The sequence below is a fragment of the Neolamprologus multifasciatus genome, chromosome 18, assembly GCF_963576455.1.
Source record: "Neolamprologus multifasciatus chromosome 18, fNeoMul1.2, whole genome shotgun sequence".
NCBI classification, from domain to species: domain Eukaryota; kingdom Metazoa; phylum Chordata; class Actinopteri; order Cichliformes; family Cichlidae; genus Neolamprologus; species Neolamprologus multifasciatus.
Genome location: NC_140456.1, coordinates 1,507,343 through 1,521,849, shown reverse-complemented (window position 1 = coordinate 1,521,849; position 14,507 = coordinate 1,507,343). Strand labels below are relative to the sequence as shown.

At 46.9% G+C, this 14,507-nt stretch overlaps 1 protein-coding gene across 5 annotated transcripts in view; it reads right to left on the bottom strand.

Moving 5' to 3' along the window:
- The window catches only part of rasal2 (RAS protein activator like 2), a 60,757-nt gene that overhangs the window by 22,645 nt on the left and 23,605 nt on the right, over positions 1-14,507 (bottom strand). For 4 of the 5 annotated variants that reach the window (XM_085140597.1, XM_085140595.1, XM_085140596.1 and 1 more), the window contains exons 2-3: positions 12,443-12,570; positions 12,231-12,357 (exon numbers count right to left, since the gene is read on the bottom strand). In XM_085140597.1, the coding sequence (XP_084996723.1) occupies positions 12,231-12,357; positions 12,443-12,570 (255 nt within the window). Of the gene's footprint in view, positions 1-7,844; positions 11,601-12,230; positions 12,358-12,442; positions 12,571-14,507 lie in introns of those variants that run through there. The other variant, XM_085140598.1, reaches the window with a different exon arrangement.

Sequence of the window (14,507 nt, the reverse complement as noted above, 5' to 3'; positions counted from 1 at the left end):
AAAGTGCTGCAAACGGACTGAAAGGTTCAAATAGGAAGAAAACCAGAGAGCGCCAACAGCACGTAACCATGACGACTGCCGCTGACCAGTGCAATCATCTGAGCCGCCATGTCTTATTTAACATTAAACTGAAACTTAAACATTTACTGGACTGTAAGTCAAGGCAGATGTTCCACATGCGGTCTGCAGGAGTCTGATTGGTTACACGTCAGAAGTAAAAGCCAATCAGAAATGAGGACAGAGAAACACATTCAGTCTGAAGCAGCAAAAGCAAATGAGCTGAAAGAGTCAAGATAATAAGAGACAAGTTTTAAAACATGAAGACAAATCAGCTGTGACGGCGCCACAGTGGCTATGCTAATGGCAAAAAGGCTAAATTATGCTAGCAGCTACATGGACAGCCTCAGACTTCCTGAAACCAGCTCAGCTGAAACTTTAACACGTGAACAGCAAACAGAAGAGGAGCAGACAGAAACATCACTACGTTATTTAATATAAACACTAACCAGGATTTCCACGGCTTAAAACATGTGACAGAGGATTCAAAAGTACATAACTAATAATAAATAATCGATGACGAGAGCATGACGCCAGATTCTTTCCTGCACCTGTAAATCATTCAGACATCGCTCCTCTGTCTCTCCTCCTCTTTAATAATCTGCATCGGCCCGTCTGTGGAGCTCGCCAAGCTTCCTGCTGCAGAAACCAGAGTCGAACATTTCCGCGTCCTCTGCAGCTCTCACTCTGCAAACACATCCAGTGGGCCGGGCTGGACCCGGGCCCCGAGCCACATGTTTGACACCTCTGTATGAGAGTTCATAACGCAGCCGCAGCCGCCTTATACGGAGCCAGCAGCGCCATGGCGACACCAGAACAACATGTGGAGAGACGCTGGCGTCCGAGCGGCGGCGTGTGGAGCCAACATGATGTTTACATGCTGAGGAAACAAAACGTGCTGCTCTGCAACAGGAAGTGAGCGCAGCATGCAGCAGCGGGGAGCTGTATCAGGTTCCAGCTGCAGGACGGGACGCTCGCCGCATGCACGCCGCAGGCATGCAGCGCTGCGAGGAAGCCGGGGACAAACTTTCATGCAACCCCCCCACACACCCCACCAACCGAACCACCCCTGACGATGGAGGAAGAGGAGCGCTGACGGGGACGCCATCAGCGCTGGTCTTTCACTCCCGGGACAAAGTTGAGGCAACATGCGGCAGGAAGCCAGGTATGACAGGTCGGTCACATGACACGGACGGAGACATACACAGAGGGAGAGAGAGGGAGACGGTACCTCGATCGCAGCTGTTCCCCATCATCTGAGGAGAGGACACACACACAGTCAGACGGGATTGGCCGGAGCCGCTGCCACCTGTCAGCCAATGAGGTTAAGCTGCAAACATCCGTCTTTGTCCCGTCCTCCACTTTGGCATCCCCCGGCCCTCCCCTCTGCCACCCCTCCCTCCTCAGCACCGCATCCTCCCCCTTCACGCTGCCTCCTTTCCCATCTCCTCCTCTCTCTCCACTCAGCAGTAATTCTAAGTCTCGCTCGTCCGCTCGCTGAGGTTTTACCGCATTTCTTCAATCAATCCCACAAACTGCTCCGTCCTGCTGTCTCTCCTCCTCCTCTTCGTGTCTTCCTTCCTCTCTGCAGACCCTCCTCTCCCTCCCTCTCTCTCTGCAGCACCTCCCTCTCCCTCCTCTTCCTCTCTCGCTGCGTTTATCGCTGCCCTCGGAGGATAATTACCAAATAAGTTTCCCCTCAGCCGGCTGATGTGGGACACAACTCTGGGGGCCGAATCACATCAGGCCTGCAAATTAACTCTATTTTCAGAGTCTGTTCATTGATCCTATCACTCGCTAATCACCATTAATCACTTTCAAAAGCATAATTTATGTCACCGGTGACCCGGCACTGAAGAGTCAACGCTTTTTAATAACACAAAATGTTCGTACTCTGGCTTTTTAACCACTCAGCACAGGATCCGACGCCTTTGAGTCTGAAGACTTTCAGAGTTTCTTAATGATCTGCTCTAAGAGGAAAATTATTGAAATTTTGCCTCATAGTCAAACTTTTAGCAACTAACTGCAGCTACGTGCAGACTATCAATCAGACGCTCTGCCTGCTGTTCAGCTCAAATATTATTTCTTGTTTTTGCACTTGAGTCATTCAGACCACATCAGTCTGCTGTTACTGGCACACAGATAGACTCAGTGCAGCAAAATTAAAACCCACTCATGACCAAGTGTCCTCTGTCACACTCAGTGGATCCTCTGATCATCTATAAATATCTATTGATCAGCTGCGTCTCAAATATCTGTACTCTGAGACAAGTAATGAGCTGATGAGCCACACCAGGAATCAAACCAGCAAACATGTGACGTGTGATCAACAGTAATCATCAGTTTGCTCAGGTTTTCACCTTCCTCCTCCTCCTCCTCCTCCTCCTGCTGCTGCTAACGAGATATTGATCAGCAGGAACTCGGCTCAATCTGTCGTTTCAGCGGATCCACCAGAGACGCGACCTTCACAGACGGGGTCACGGTCAAACCAGAGACTAGCAGCTCGCCAGTCTGGTGCTTTGGTCTATTTTTGCTTAGGTCTGTGACCTGTGGGCGTGGCTTACACTAACACTGTAGATAACAGACTGAGGTAAAAACCGTGCACGTGCACTGCTTCTGAAACTTTGCACCTTTTCATCCAAATATGCTTTTAAAAGTTATCAGCTGATGCAGCTAGCTGCTAATTAGCGCTAACATCCACGTTTGTTAGCAGTAACCTCACAGCAGCCATGTTATTGGCCAGATAATGTCATTAAGCCTCCGACCGCACAAACACGCTCCATTGGTCCAGCTCAGGTCAAGCTAGCAGACAGCTAGCAGCTAGTGTTGCCAACTCCTCAGTAAGGAAAATCGCTATTGGCTGTCCTAAAAGTCGCTAGAAGTCGCCAAATGACGTCATTGCCTAATTTGCATAATTGGTCATGCTAATATAATTGTAACCTACGTTGTTGGAGAGAGAAATAACATCGTGGAAGAGACATAAAGTGAGTAAAAAAAAAACGTCCTATATGCAGTTAGAGTTTATTTAGAACTACAAATTAAATTTCTTTTAGCAATTATTGGTTTTTTTAATGTCACAATTCCAACCCTGCTCCTTTATCCGGGCTTGGACCGGCAAAAGTGACCCGAAATTGGCACTCTGGTGGAGTTACTGTGTGTGTGTGTGTTTATTAGTAGTTTTAAACCTTGTGAACCACAAAACAGCGTAACAGTAAAAGAAGAATTGATTGCGTTACAGTTACAGCAGCGGCTTCGCTCATGCGCGATTCATTTGCCTTTTGGACGCACAGGTGTGAACGTCTTCTGCCCTGATAGCAGCAGGAAGAATATCCTCCACCTGGGAGCGCTTTGGCACGGGTGAGGCGCCCAAGGCAGCACCGCTGCTTGTTGAGAGTAAGAGCAATACACGTTTTCACGTCAAAAAGTCGTCATAAATAAGTCTCCAATAATACCAGAAAAAGTCGCCAGATTTATCGCTAGTCGGGGGTCTGAAAACTCACTAAATATAGCGACAAAGTCGCTAAGTTGGCAACACTGCTAGCAGCTACAGCCGCCTGTCAGTCAAACAGGCCACGCCCCCAATAATACAAACTTTAAGCTGGCTGTAAACATGTTGCAAGCATTGACTCACTGCCAGAGCCTCTAGTGGTCATTAGAGGAACTGCAGGTATAACAGATGCACACTGATCTTTCTGATTCCGCCGCCTCCCTCTGACCACCACGACTTTGGGTTAAATCGGCTCACGTGTTGGCTCGTAGGTATCGAGCTTCCCGGACGGACTCGTGGGAAAACCGCTGCTAAAAATAAGCCCGAGGGCAGAGAGAGGCAGGGCCGAGGGACGGGAGGAGGCTATCGGGTGTCAGAGAAACTCATCCATCAGCTGCTGGTGTCGGTGCACGCCATGGTCTCAGCCTGAACATCTGTCCGCTCACAGCTGGCTGATTAGTTTAACGTCTGAGTTATCGACTCGACCGCCTGATGAACGAGCCGCTCTGTGAGGACAACAAACCTGCACATAAACAACCAGGTAATACTGACCAATCACATCTCAGCAGACAGCGAGCAGGTAAACACTGAACCGTGAGCAGCCTCCTCCCATCATAAGTGGTTCAACCTGTCGCCTGTGTGTGTGTGTGTGTGTGTGTGTGTGTGTGTGTGTGTGTGTGTGTCAGCAGTGTGACACCGCTCAGAAAAGATGAATGGGTGGATGTGATGTCATCAGAAAGGAGCGTGAGGAATGCTGACCTCTGTTGAACTCTGGCTCATTCAGGAGTTGACACACCTGACACACACACACACACACACACACACACACACAACAGTCTGCTGCACAAAGAAACCTTTGTGTGAAGCTGTCTGCAGGGCAGAGTGGGCGGAGCTTTCACAGCAGCAGGTATAAGGTGAGATTCCCAGAAAGTCCTGGTTTTAGTGAATGTTTCCCAACATGGAAGCGTTTCTAAAGCAGAGCTGTGAGGCCGCAGCGCCTGCATGGAGATGAAACAGCCTCATGTCCAAACATCATCCGGCGTCGGGGCTCACGGGCCGTTACATCACAGGTTTAACGGCTCATGACATCATTTATCAGTGTTTACACATTTTTGCAGCAAATCTCACATATTTTATATGATTATTAGAAAACAACAAACAAAAAACACTGAAGAGTGACAGTGGGTGAAGGAACTTCTTTCCACATTTAAACAATTTCAAGTGTTTTAATGTGAAAATACTGACGTGGATCCTGTGGCGGCTCAGAAACGAACGCGTTCTCTGCGTTTGCCTTTTTTAAACTCGTGTTGTCCCGGCTCTTTAGTTGTCATCAGAGTTTTTCTCAGCAGATAAAAACAAAGAGCCCTCCTCCTCCTCCTCACACTCAGCTCCGCTTTCACAACAAATATTCAAAGAATTTCTTTTCACATAATGAAACCACTTCTGTTTGTGGAGCCTCGCTCGGCCCGTGCGCGTCGGCCGCCTCCTCTCGCATCGCTTCACATTCCTCTGAATAAATTAACAGTATCAGTGAGACTGAGCCACCGGCTCGCCCCGCCGCCGCTGCTCAAACCACGACCACGGCGCCAGGATTGGACCTGCTGTCACCTGCCCGATCAGCTCGGATGTCGTTCGCTTTGGTTTCTGTCATGAGAGGAATGTCAGGCAGGTTTAAGACGTTTGGAGCGAGTGTCGGATAATAAACAGCTGCTCCACAAACTCAGTTACACGTATTATTTTATCACAGCTAATCAAACCTGAAGTCTTGATCGTTTGTCACCTTAAACGTTTCTGTTCTCGCTTCATCAGCCTGAAGCTGTGGAGCAGCAGGTCATCATGTGTATTACTGTTTGCGTCACTTTAATTTCAGATCAGCTCGAATGTGAACCGTGAATTTGTGGCCCTCATTAAACTCCTCGATCAGAGCGAGCGAGGCGCCCGGGGAGACGCGTGATCTCTGCTGCCACGAAGCTTCTCTGCAGGTCCTTCATAACGCCGCCTCCTGCAAGGTCAAAGGTCAAACTCTCTTAAACAAACCTGCAGGAAACAGTGGCATGCTCCTTTAAAGGGAGCCCCCGTCATGCTGCGTGCATCCTCAGATGGGAGCCGTCTCTGGGAAATTTGGGACACAATGATCTAATCATAGCAGGAGCGGGGACAGCTGGAGCGCCGCGATTTAGGCTAACTGTCACAGCATCCGTTAATAATGACGAGCAGCCGAGCGCACGGAGCCGGAAGAGATGTGAGAGCCGGCGAGCACCAGGCGTCACCGTACCTCCAGATGTGAGAGGCTGAAGTCATGTGACTCAGGTTGGCTGTTAGAATAACCATCAGCTCGTTAATGCGCTTTAACTAGCAGGTCATTACTGAGCACTAATAATAATGACACTTGATTTGAAGCCGACGCAGCGGCGCTGAGGTCACTCAGAGGTCACTTTGATCTTTGTCCCTGATGACGAGCGGCTCTGCGTTGGAGCAACAAGTGCATCATGGGACGCTGACGACTGTACGCTGTGATAATGGTTACCATGGTGCTGCAGCCACACAGGTTTTTGTTTTTTAAACCGTCCTCACACAGGAAGTGATGACAGAGCGCAGGCAGAAGAGAATGGGCGGGGCTCGCCCAGTTTCTCCAGATGACATCATGTGTTGTGAATGAACTCAGATAAGAGGAAGAATCCTGACCTCAGGTGTCACCAGGTTTGTGGCTGAGGTGACTACAGGCCTCGCCGGCTGAGGCCACACCCCTGCATTACTGAGGACTGACAACATGCCGCCTGTCAGCTGATGCTTCACACTTAAACATATCATTTATCTTAGAGAGACGAGCTGGAAAACATTTATTTGCTGATGAAGTCAGAGGACTGTGAGTCAGGAGAGCGAGGGCCACATCACATGGTTTCTAACGACCTGGTCGGTTTGATAAAATACAGGTTTAGTCGATCGTATTTTTCCTACAGTCGAGCTCTTGTTCTTTTCCACTCGCTGTAGTTTCAGTGTAATAACCCTGCAGGAGGTTTGTTCCCATCGTGCTCAGAGAGCTGGTTTTAAACTTCAACCATGATCTGCTTCAGATGTCAGTGTGGAGGTTTTAATGCATCATCATCTCTAAACACATGTTTACCTTTAATGTCTAAATGATTCGGACTCTCACCTGTAACGTAGGAAGATAAATCCTAGAAACTGTCCTCCGCCATCCTGCCTGCAGTCTGGGCGTGACCTCTGACACGCAGCTTTGATTTGACATTCAAATCACCAACAGGCCACAGCCATGTTTTCTCCAGCTAACGTGAGCCTCCATCGTGTGGACTCTGAGACACAGCCCCACCTCAGCTACTCTGCACACACTTCCTGCTACATACAGGGCTTTAACCCGCCCACATCACACGCTCCTGTACACCTGGTGACCCGAGCTGCAGGACAGGGATGCCACGATCGGGAGCAAAAAACCAAAAGGTGATTAAAGTGCAGCGCTGCGACAGCCCGGCTGTCACGCTCGCTGCGTTAGGTTAACACTTGTTAGGAAGCTTTTATTGCACCATAACAGTAACACAGCATGTCATTAACTGCCTGCTCCACTCTGTGTGCGAGGAGCTGCATCGCTGCGAGCCCGAGAGCAGGGCAAGGACAGACGACATGAACGCATAAGCAGAGAGGTTTTGGCTTTCCTCCAAAGCAAAACCCACAGAGCTGAAATAAAAACTGTTTAGTGCTCATAGGCACAGTCATCCCTTCACAGACGTCTGAGGCAGAAAAACAAGCAGTTCTCATCATACCTCAGTCCTGCTGACTGTCATGATCTAAAAGACACTCAAAATTCTGGGGCCTGAGAAATCAGACATTTGCTCTCCTGAATAATCATTACAACGTTGTTATCATTATTCACATCGTCGTCATTTCTTTGTGCCGTTTGTGTTTGAAAGCGCTGTATAAGAAAGTTTATGACTGCACCTGTTAAAGCTCAGAGCTGAAGCTCTCTTTTCTCTTTTCTTTCATGTCTGAATAAAATTCAAACCAGCAGCAGCTCGACTGATCCATCAGCTCAACACGTTCACCTCTGATGGTGATCGATAACTGATCGATAACTGATGCCAGGCTGCTGATCGGAGAAACGAACTTCTCCTCTCGGTCCGACTCTTCGCGGAGCCTGAAGCTGCAGCTCTGCAGGCAAACTTCAACCGAACACGCGCCCGAAAGCAGCCGGCGGAGAGCGCTCCGGAGGCGGGCAGCAGACCGAGCTCCTCCCGGTGTCTGCCCGACCTCCGGAGGTCCGACCGCAGGGTTAGAGAGAGACACTCACCCGGAAAGTCCATCACAACCGCGATAACTCTAAAGTCATGTCCTCACTCAGTCCGGACGGTCTCACTCCGTCAGCAAACAGCAGCTCAGCGCACACTTCCGCCCGCACCTTCACAATAAAAGTCCGAACCAGGAAACTGCGCTGTCAACGAAGCGCTCGGCCTTCAGTATAAAACTGTGATAACAGCATTTACAACCCACGTGTCTTTAACACAACGATCCAGCATTTAAAGCAGCTTGTTTGCACTTTTTTTTTTTACACCACCTTTTATTTTCGCGGCTCTCTTTTGCTATTTGTGTCCCGTTACACAACGAGCTCAATAAGTTAAATTCAAACCTCACAAAACAACAACAAAAGCTTCTCGAAGGCTTTTATGATGGAGACATAAATAAAAAATGGTGATGTTTAGATGTTAAACCTGCTTAGAGAGCAGTTGGAGAGTGTTTGCAGACACTCGCCAACCCTCATGACCAGCAGTGACATCACATCCAGTGTGGTGGACAGCCCCTTTATAATCTGCCACGTCCGGCGTGAGGAAAAATTAACTGTTAGATTAAAAAAACAAACAAGTATCAGATCATTCAGTTTAAATATCAGTGGGCGAGGACACTTCAAAGAACAGATAAATCTGAATGATGCAAACATAAATGGTGTTTTTCAGATTTGTAGTTTTGCTGCTGATGGACCGAACTGATCTGACTTGAATGATTTATGTCTGTGTGAACATGACAGAGTCACGTGTAGCCCGAGGGAGCGCTTTTAATATCAGCAGCATTTGTTTTATTGAGGAATTTATGGACTGAATCCAGACTCGTGTCACAGACTTTTACTTTGAAGGCGAGTTTGGAGCAGGAGGTGGTGGTTTTATTGTGGTGGAGCAGACAGGTGGAGAGCAGACAGGAATGCAGCAGATCCAGAGGTGAAGCGAGATCGGCCTGAAACAACAACGAGGAGCGAAGACAAAAAGGAGACTTTTGCAGCAGCTGAACAGAGAGCGCGGCAACGAGTGAGGAAGCTTTAAAAACAGGCCCAAACAAAGCGCCTGTGTGGGAGCCACGCTGAGAGGCACACTGAGAGAGTCACACTGAAAAGCACTCAGAGAGCTCAGGTTAAAGGTCTTCAAACACATGAAGGAGAAACGTGCCGTTAACTCAGTAACTCAGAACTCATCATTAAGCCTCAGACGGTTAAACCAGAAATCTGTTTTAAAGTAGTCCAGCTTACTTAAACCCAGTATTACTCCAGTTAAACCAGTGCTGCTTTTATTGGATTCCAGTCCCATGACCCTCAAAACTGACTGACTGCTCCTTTAACTACAGACTCTCCTGCTGTGACCACCTGCAGCCTGACAGGAAGTCACCTGCACAGGTGAGTGAAGGCGTGGCCTGAGGCTACTTTCACAAACAGATCATCTGCTGCGATCAGGCCGCGGCCCGGGAAGAACCTCAGCTGGACGCTCCTGTGTCACAGCGAGGAAGAGGAGGAGGAGGCTGCAGAGCTGAGACACGTAACGAGCACGCAGTCAACACTGTAATCAGACTGAGCACCACAATTATATCTGTCACTGCTGCTCGGCCTTCAGTTTGCAAACAACAAGCAAAAAGAAGCAGAGGAGGAGGAGGAGGAGGAGGAAGAGGAGGATAAAACAGGGTTTAATTTCCTGATTTACGCCCTGGTTTTAAGTCTCAGAGAGCGGCAGCTGTTTCCAAACATCCAGTGAACTCAGAGAGAGGTCAGAAATGTTTGATTGAAAAAAGCTCTGGACACAGTCTGAACGTATGAAACCAGTAAAGACGAAACCAGTTTGACTCCAGATTAAATTCAGCTAAAAACACAGAACAAAGAAACCTAACAGCACTGGAACAGGATACAGACAAACCCAGTTTTAAACCAGTCACACAGATGGTTCATCGTATTAATCCTGAACTAAACGTCTACACCTGCGAATAATCCACTTTAAATCCAGCATGAAATACTGGAAAATTCTAGCTTGAAACCAGTGACCCATCAAGCACAATTTCCAGTATTTCCAGTATAACTTCAGCATTAGTCTCTGACTAAATCCTTAAACTAAGTAAAATGTGTTAAAAACAAAACAAACACATCACAGATCTGCAACACTGCACTTAATAAACTGCCTCAGAGCTTAAATCAAACATTCAACCCACAAACCGACCACAGACACTGGTTTCATCCCAGTAACAGACACATCATCCAGCTTTAATCCAGATGTGCCAGTAACTACAACACAATCGTTTTTGCAGATAAAACCAGTTAACCCAGAATTATAAACCCAGTTAAACCAGTATAAACTCAGGGTGAGTCTGCTCTGGACCATCAATAAAAACCAGGAAACTCCAGTGTTAAACCAACGATTCCCAGTATAAACGTTGCCCAGTATAAACGTTGCCCAGTATAAACACTGCCCAGTATAAACGTTGCCCAGTATAAACGCTGCCCAGTATAAACGTTGCCCAGTATAAACGTTGCCCAGTATAAACGTTGCCCAGTATAAACGTTGCCCAGTATAAATGCTGCCCAGTATAAACGTTGCCCAGTATAAACACTGCCCAGTATAAACGTTGCCCAGTATAAACACTGCCCAGTATAAACGTTGCCCAGTATAAACGTTGCCCAGTATAAACGTTGCCCAGTATAAACGTTGCCCAGTATAAACGTTGCCCAGTATAAATGTTGCCCAGTATAAATGTTGCCCAGTATAAACGTTGCCCAGTATAAACGTTGCCCAGTATAAACGCTGTAAACTCAGGAACATTTAGAACGACGTCAGTTTGAATGAACCATTAAACCCAGAAAATTCCATCATCATATCCTGTAAATTTCCAGTATGAAACCAGTATAACTCTGATATTGAACCCAAGCTAAAAACCAGTGTTCCATTCCCACCAGTAGGCTGGTATTAAACCAGTTAAGCTTTTTTTCAAACAAGTATTTACACCAGTATCCACACACTCACTGCCTGATTTAATTCCAGAATAATCCCAGTAGAACCAGTTCATACTGGTTGTTGGGGCCTGTTTGTGGGGCGACATTAACATATAAATAACCTCCCCCCTGCGAGGGGCCGGTGGGTGGTGGGGGATTAAGGAGGTCATTGAATGAATGGGCTCCTCTGTGGCTGAATGACGGGTGAGGGTCAGCGTGGGGGTGTGGTCGGGGGGGGGCTTCTATCGGTCCTCTAACTGATCAATAAACTCATCAATGCGGCTAAACTCCGACTCAAAGCTTTTTAAACTGTCGGCGTTGTTTCCCGACAGCCGCGAGGACCCCTGCAGCTCTGGGTGGGAATCCCCTCGGCCCGGGCGTCCCACAGGGGGCAGCGGGGGTCACCCGCGTTCCTTCAGACGGACGGACACTGGACGCTTTGTCCTCAGGCATTCCTCGGTCAGAGGTGACGTTCCCACACAGAGCCGCAAAATTACAGGCTGCACCCGAACGCCTCATTACAGCAGACAAACATCCACCTGAGACGCAGCGCGCCGACACGTCACAGCAGCAATCACAGGTTACACACAAACCTCCCAAACTGCACACAAAACAAACTCTCACGCCTCGAGCGGCGGCGAGAATCCACACAGCGCCGCAGACAGCTGTGAACATCTGGCAGCTGAAATTCACCAGAAATGCTCCACGACTGGTTTCAAACTTCAAACTTGTGCAGGAGAAATGATGAAAATATTTGCTTTTCAATAAAAATAATAAAATATTCACTTTTTCTTTCTTTCTTTCTTCAAGACATTTTTATATTTTACACTTATTTAAAAAACATATATGAATCCTTAATTTAGTAGAAAAATCTTTAATAAAATGATTATTATGATGCCGACAAACGTCATGAAAATAGAATCACTAACAATCAAATAACCAGTATGAAACCGAGTTTATGGGTAAAACCAGTTTCAAACCCACATAAATCCAGGACTGACACCCAGCTTCATACAAACCACCACAACAACCAGTATGAATCCAGCTTCTAAGCAAATATCGTCCCAGTATAAAAACTGTATATTTAAGCCTGTATAAACCAGTATACTGAAAACCAGTATGTGCTATTCTTCTTAAACCAGAACAAACGTCAGTAATTTCCAGTATAAATATATTTCTCCAGTCTAGTTAACCCAGTATAACGTCACAGTTAAACCAATAGAGGATTAGTATTTAACCCAGTATCAAAGTCAAACCGCAGGTCGCCGTGACGCCGAAAACGCCAACAAGCACAAAAGCTCGACGCTAAAATAGTTTTTATCTGTGTTTTATAGTTTTTAATCACATACACACACGTGCGCGCACACACACACACACACACACACACACACACACACACACACGATGCACCTGGTATTACATAACCAGCTCTGATCTTACCGAGCATGGCGGTGGCGCCCTCTGCCTGGAACTCCGGGAACTGTCCCTCTGAGGGGACGCTGACCGTCCTGCGGAGGCTGCGAGCCTTCGCCGAGTCTGTGGGGCTCTCCTGAGCGTCGCCTGCAACCTGAGGGGGAGGAAGAGGAGGAGAGGGAAGTCAGAGAGTGTGTCGTGGAAAGGTCACGTGACCTGTGGGAGCTGGTCAGTTTTACCTCATCATCCTTGTTGAGCAGGATGAGCTGGGTGTCAGTCAGGATGCAGAACTTCCTGTCCCAGGAGCCGCTGTTGGTGTACGGGCTCTGACCGCAGGAGAATCGGTGAGCCGGCGGACCTTTAACATCTGGAAACAGAAGTAGCTCAAATCAGAGGAAGATTTCTGCCAGTCAGGAACGACAGACGCAGGACAGACGACTTTATTAAGATTAGTGGCGTCAAACACATCAGAAAGATGGAGAGATAACGAGAATAATTTGAGCAAAGAAAGGCCTCGACTCGTTTCATAGAATTTAAATAACAATTAAAAAAACCATTAAGATAACTGTTTTTAATGGCAAAAATGATTATTTTAGATTTTAAATATCTATATCTATCTATATAGATCTCTCTCCATATATATATCTTTTTCAGTTTAATATTTTTTATATTAAAATTCCAGAGTTGAAACACTAAATTCTTTATTAATCCAGAAATAATCCAGCATTCAAATCTGTATTAATCTCAGTCAAACCACTAAAGTCTAACATCATCACAGAAGGTCTGAATCCCTATAAGAGGTAGAAAATGATGGATGGGTGGATAAATGTGCAGGTTGCAGTCAGACTGAAGCCTGCAGAGCTCTGCTGCTCCTGCAGAGGGCGCTGTGGATCTAAACTTCCCAGCCTGCTCTGCGCTCCAGCAGAGGAGGAAGAAGGGCAAATAAAAATGAAAGTGATGTGAGGCATCAGCTGACTCAGCAGAGGTCAGAGGTCACGTCACTGTGTATTAAAGGGGAAGTCTTCACACTCCAGCTGCTCAGCTCTGATTTCTCACTTTTACTTTCAGCCAATCAGCTGTTGAGGTTTGTTGTTAAATTATTAATCAGAAGAAAAAAAGTTCCCACGATGATGAAAGCATCACGAACGCAGCGCTGCAGGCTAACAGGCTCATCCACTGAAGTGTGTGTGTGTGTGTGTGTGTGTGTGTGTGTGTGTGTGTGTGTGTCGGCGTCTGTTCGAGTAAACAGACGGTGCTGTCACTGCACCTAATTGTGCTGGGATCATTCAGTGTTTGTGTGGCTCTGCAAACACACACACACACACACACACACACAGTATCCAGGCTGTGGCTTTGTTCTGTTTAATTCACTTGTTCGTGTTTATTATTTTTGTAAATATTTAATGATATTTTGAACAGCTCGAGATGTTCCACATTTTTTAGAGTTTCTTCCCTTTCAGGTTAAAATTGCAGCTGCAGAGAAAAGGGAAGACAAGCAGACGTTATCAACTTCCACATTGTTCAAATCTCAGCAGGGTGGAAATAAAAAGCAGAAATCTACCAAGTCCAGCTCTCAGCGTCACCTCGGGCCCTCTTTACGTCCTTCACCGTCTAAAGATCAGGATCAAGTTTCCTACAATCTGCTTTCAGCTCTGCTCCTCATGTTACATCAGGTGTACCACAAGGTTCAGGTTTAGGCCCCCTGTTGTTTTTCATTAATGACTTTACCTGAAGATATATCATTAAATAAACGTCCGCTTGTAACTAAACAACCTAAATTAGCTTAAAACTAATTTAAAAAAAGAACTAAACCCAAAGTTTATCCGTTATTTACACTCACACGCTGCAAATACACAAAACGTTCATTAAGGATTTTATTTCGTAGGATAATTATTAACATAATTAAGAAGAAACCAAACGAATGTGTTATTTGGGTCGATTTATCTGGAACTATGAAACCAGACCGGTCTTCATCTGTGAGTCTGTAACTTTATTAACACAAACGCTCCATCACAATCTCACAAACACACTCTGAGGTGGAGGTCTGTGGAGGAAGCCTGCACCACCTTTGTTTCTGGGCTGCGAGCAGAGGGTGGAGAATACCGAGGATGCCGTGCTGAGCAGCTATTTTCACAGACTATTTCTGGCTGCATACTAAATCATCCACGTCACGCTCGGGCCTCCAAAGCCCCCGAGACGGCGAGGGGACGCACACCTGCTTCTGCTCAGAGCGGCGAGCGCGAACAGAAGGATAATTGGATGTTTCTGTCTCGTCCTGTCCACGAGGGACTCCAGCTCGCATAA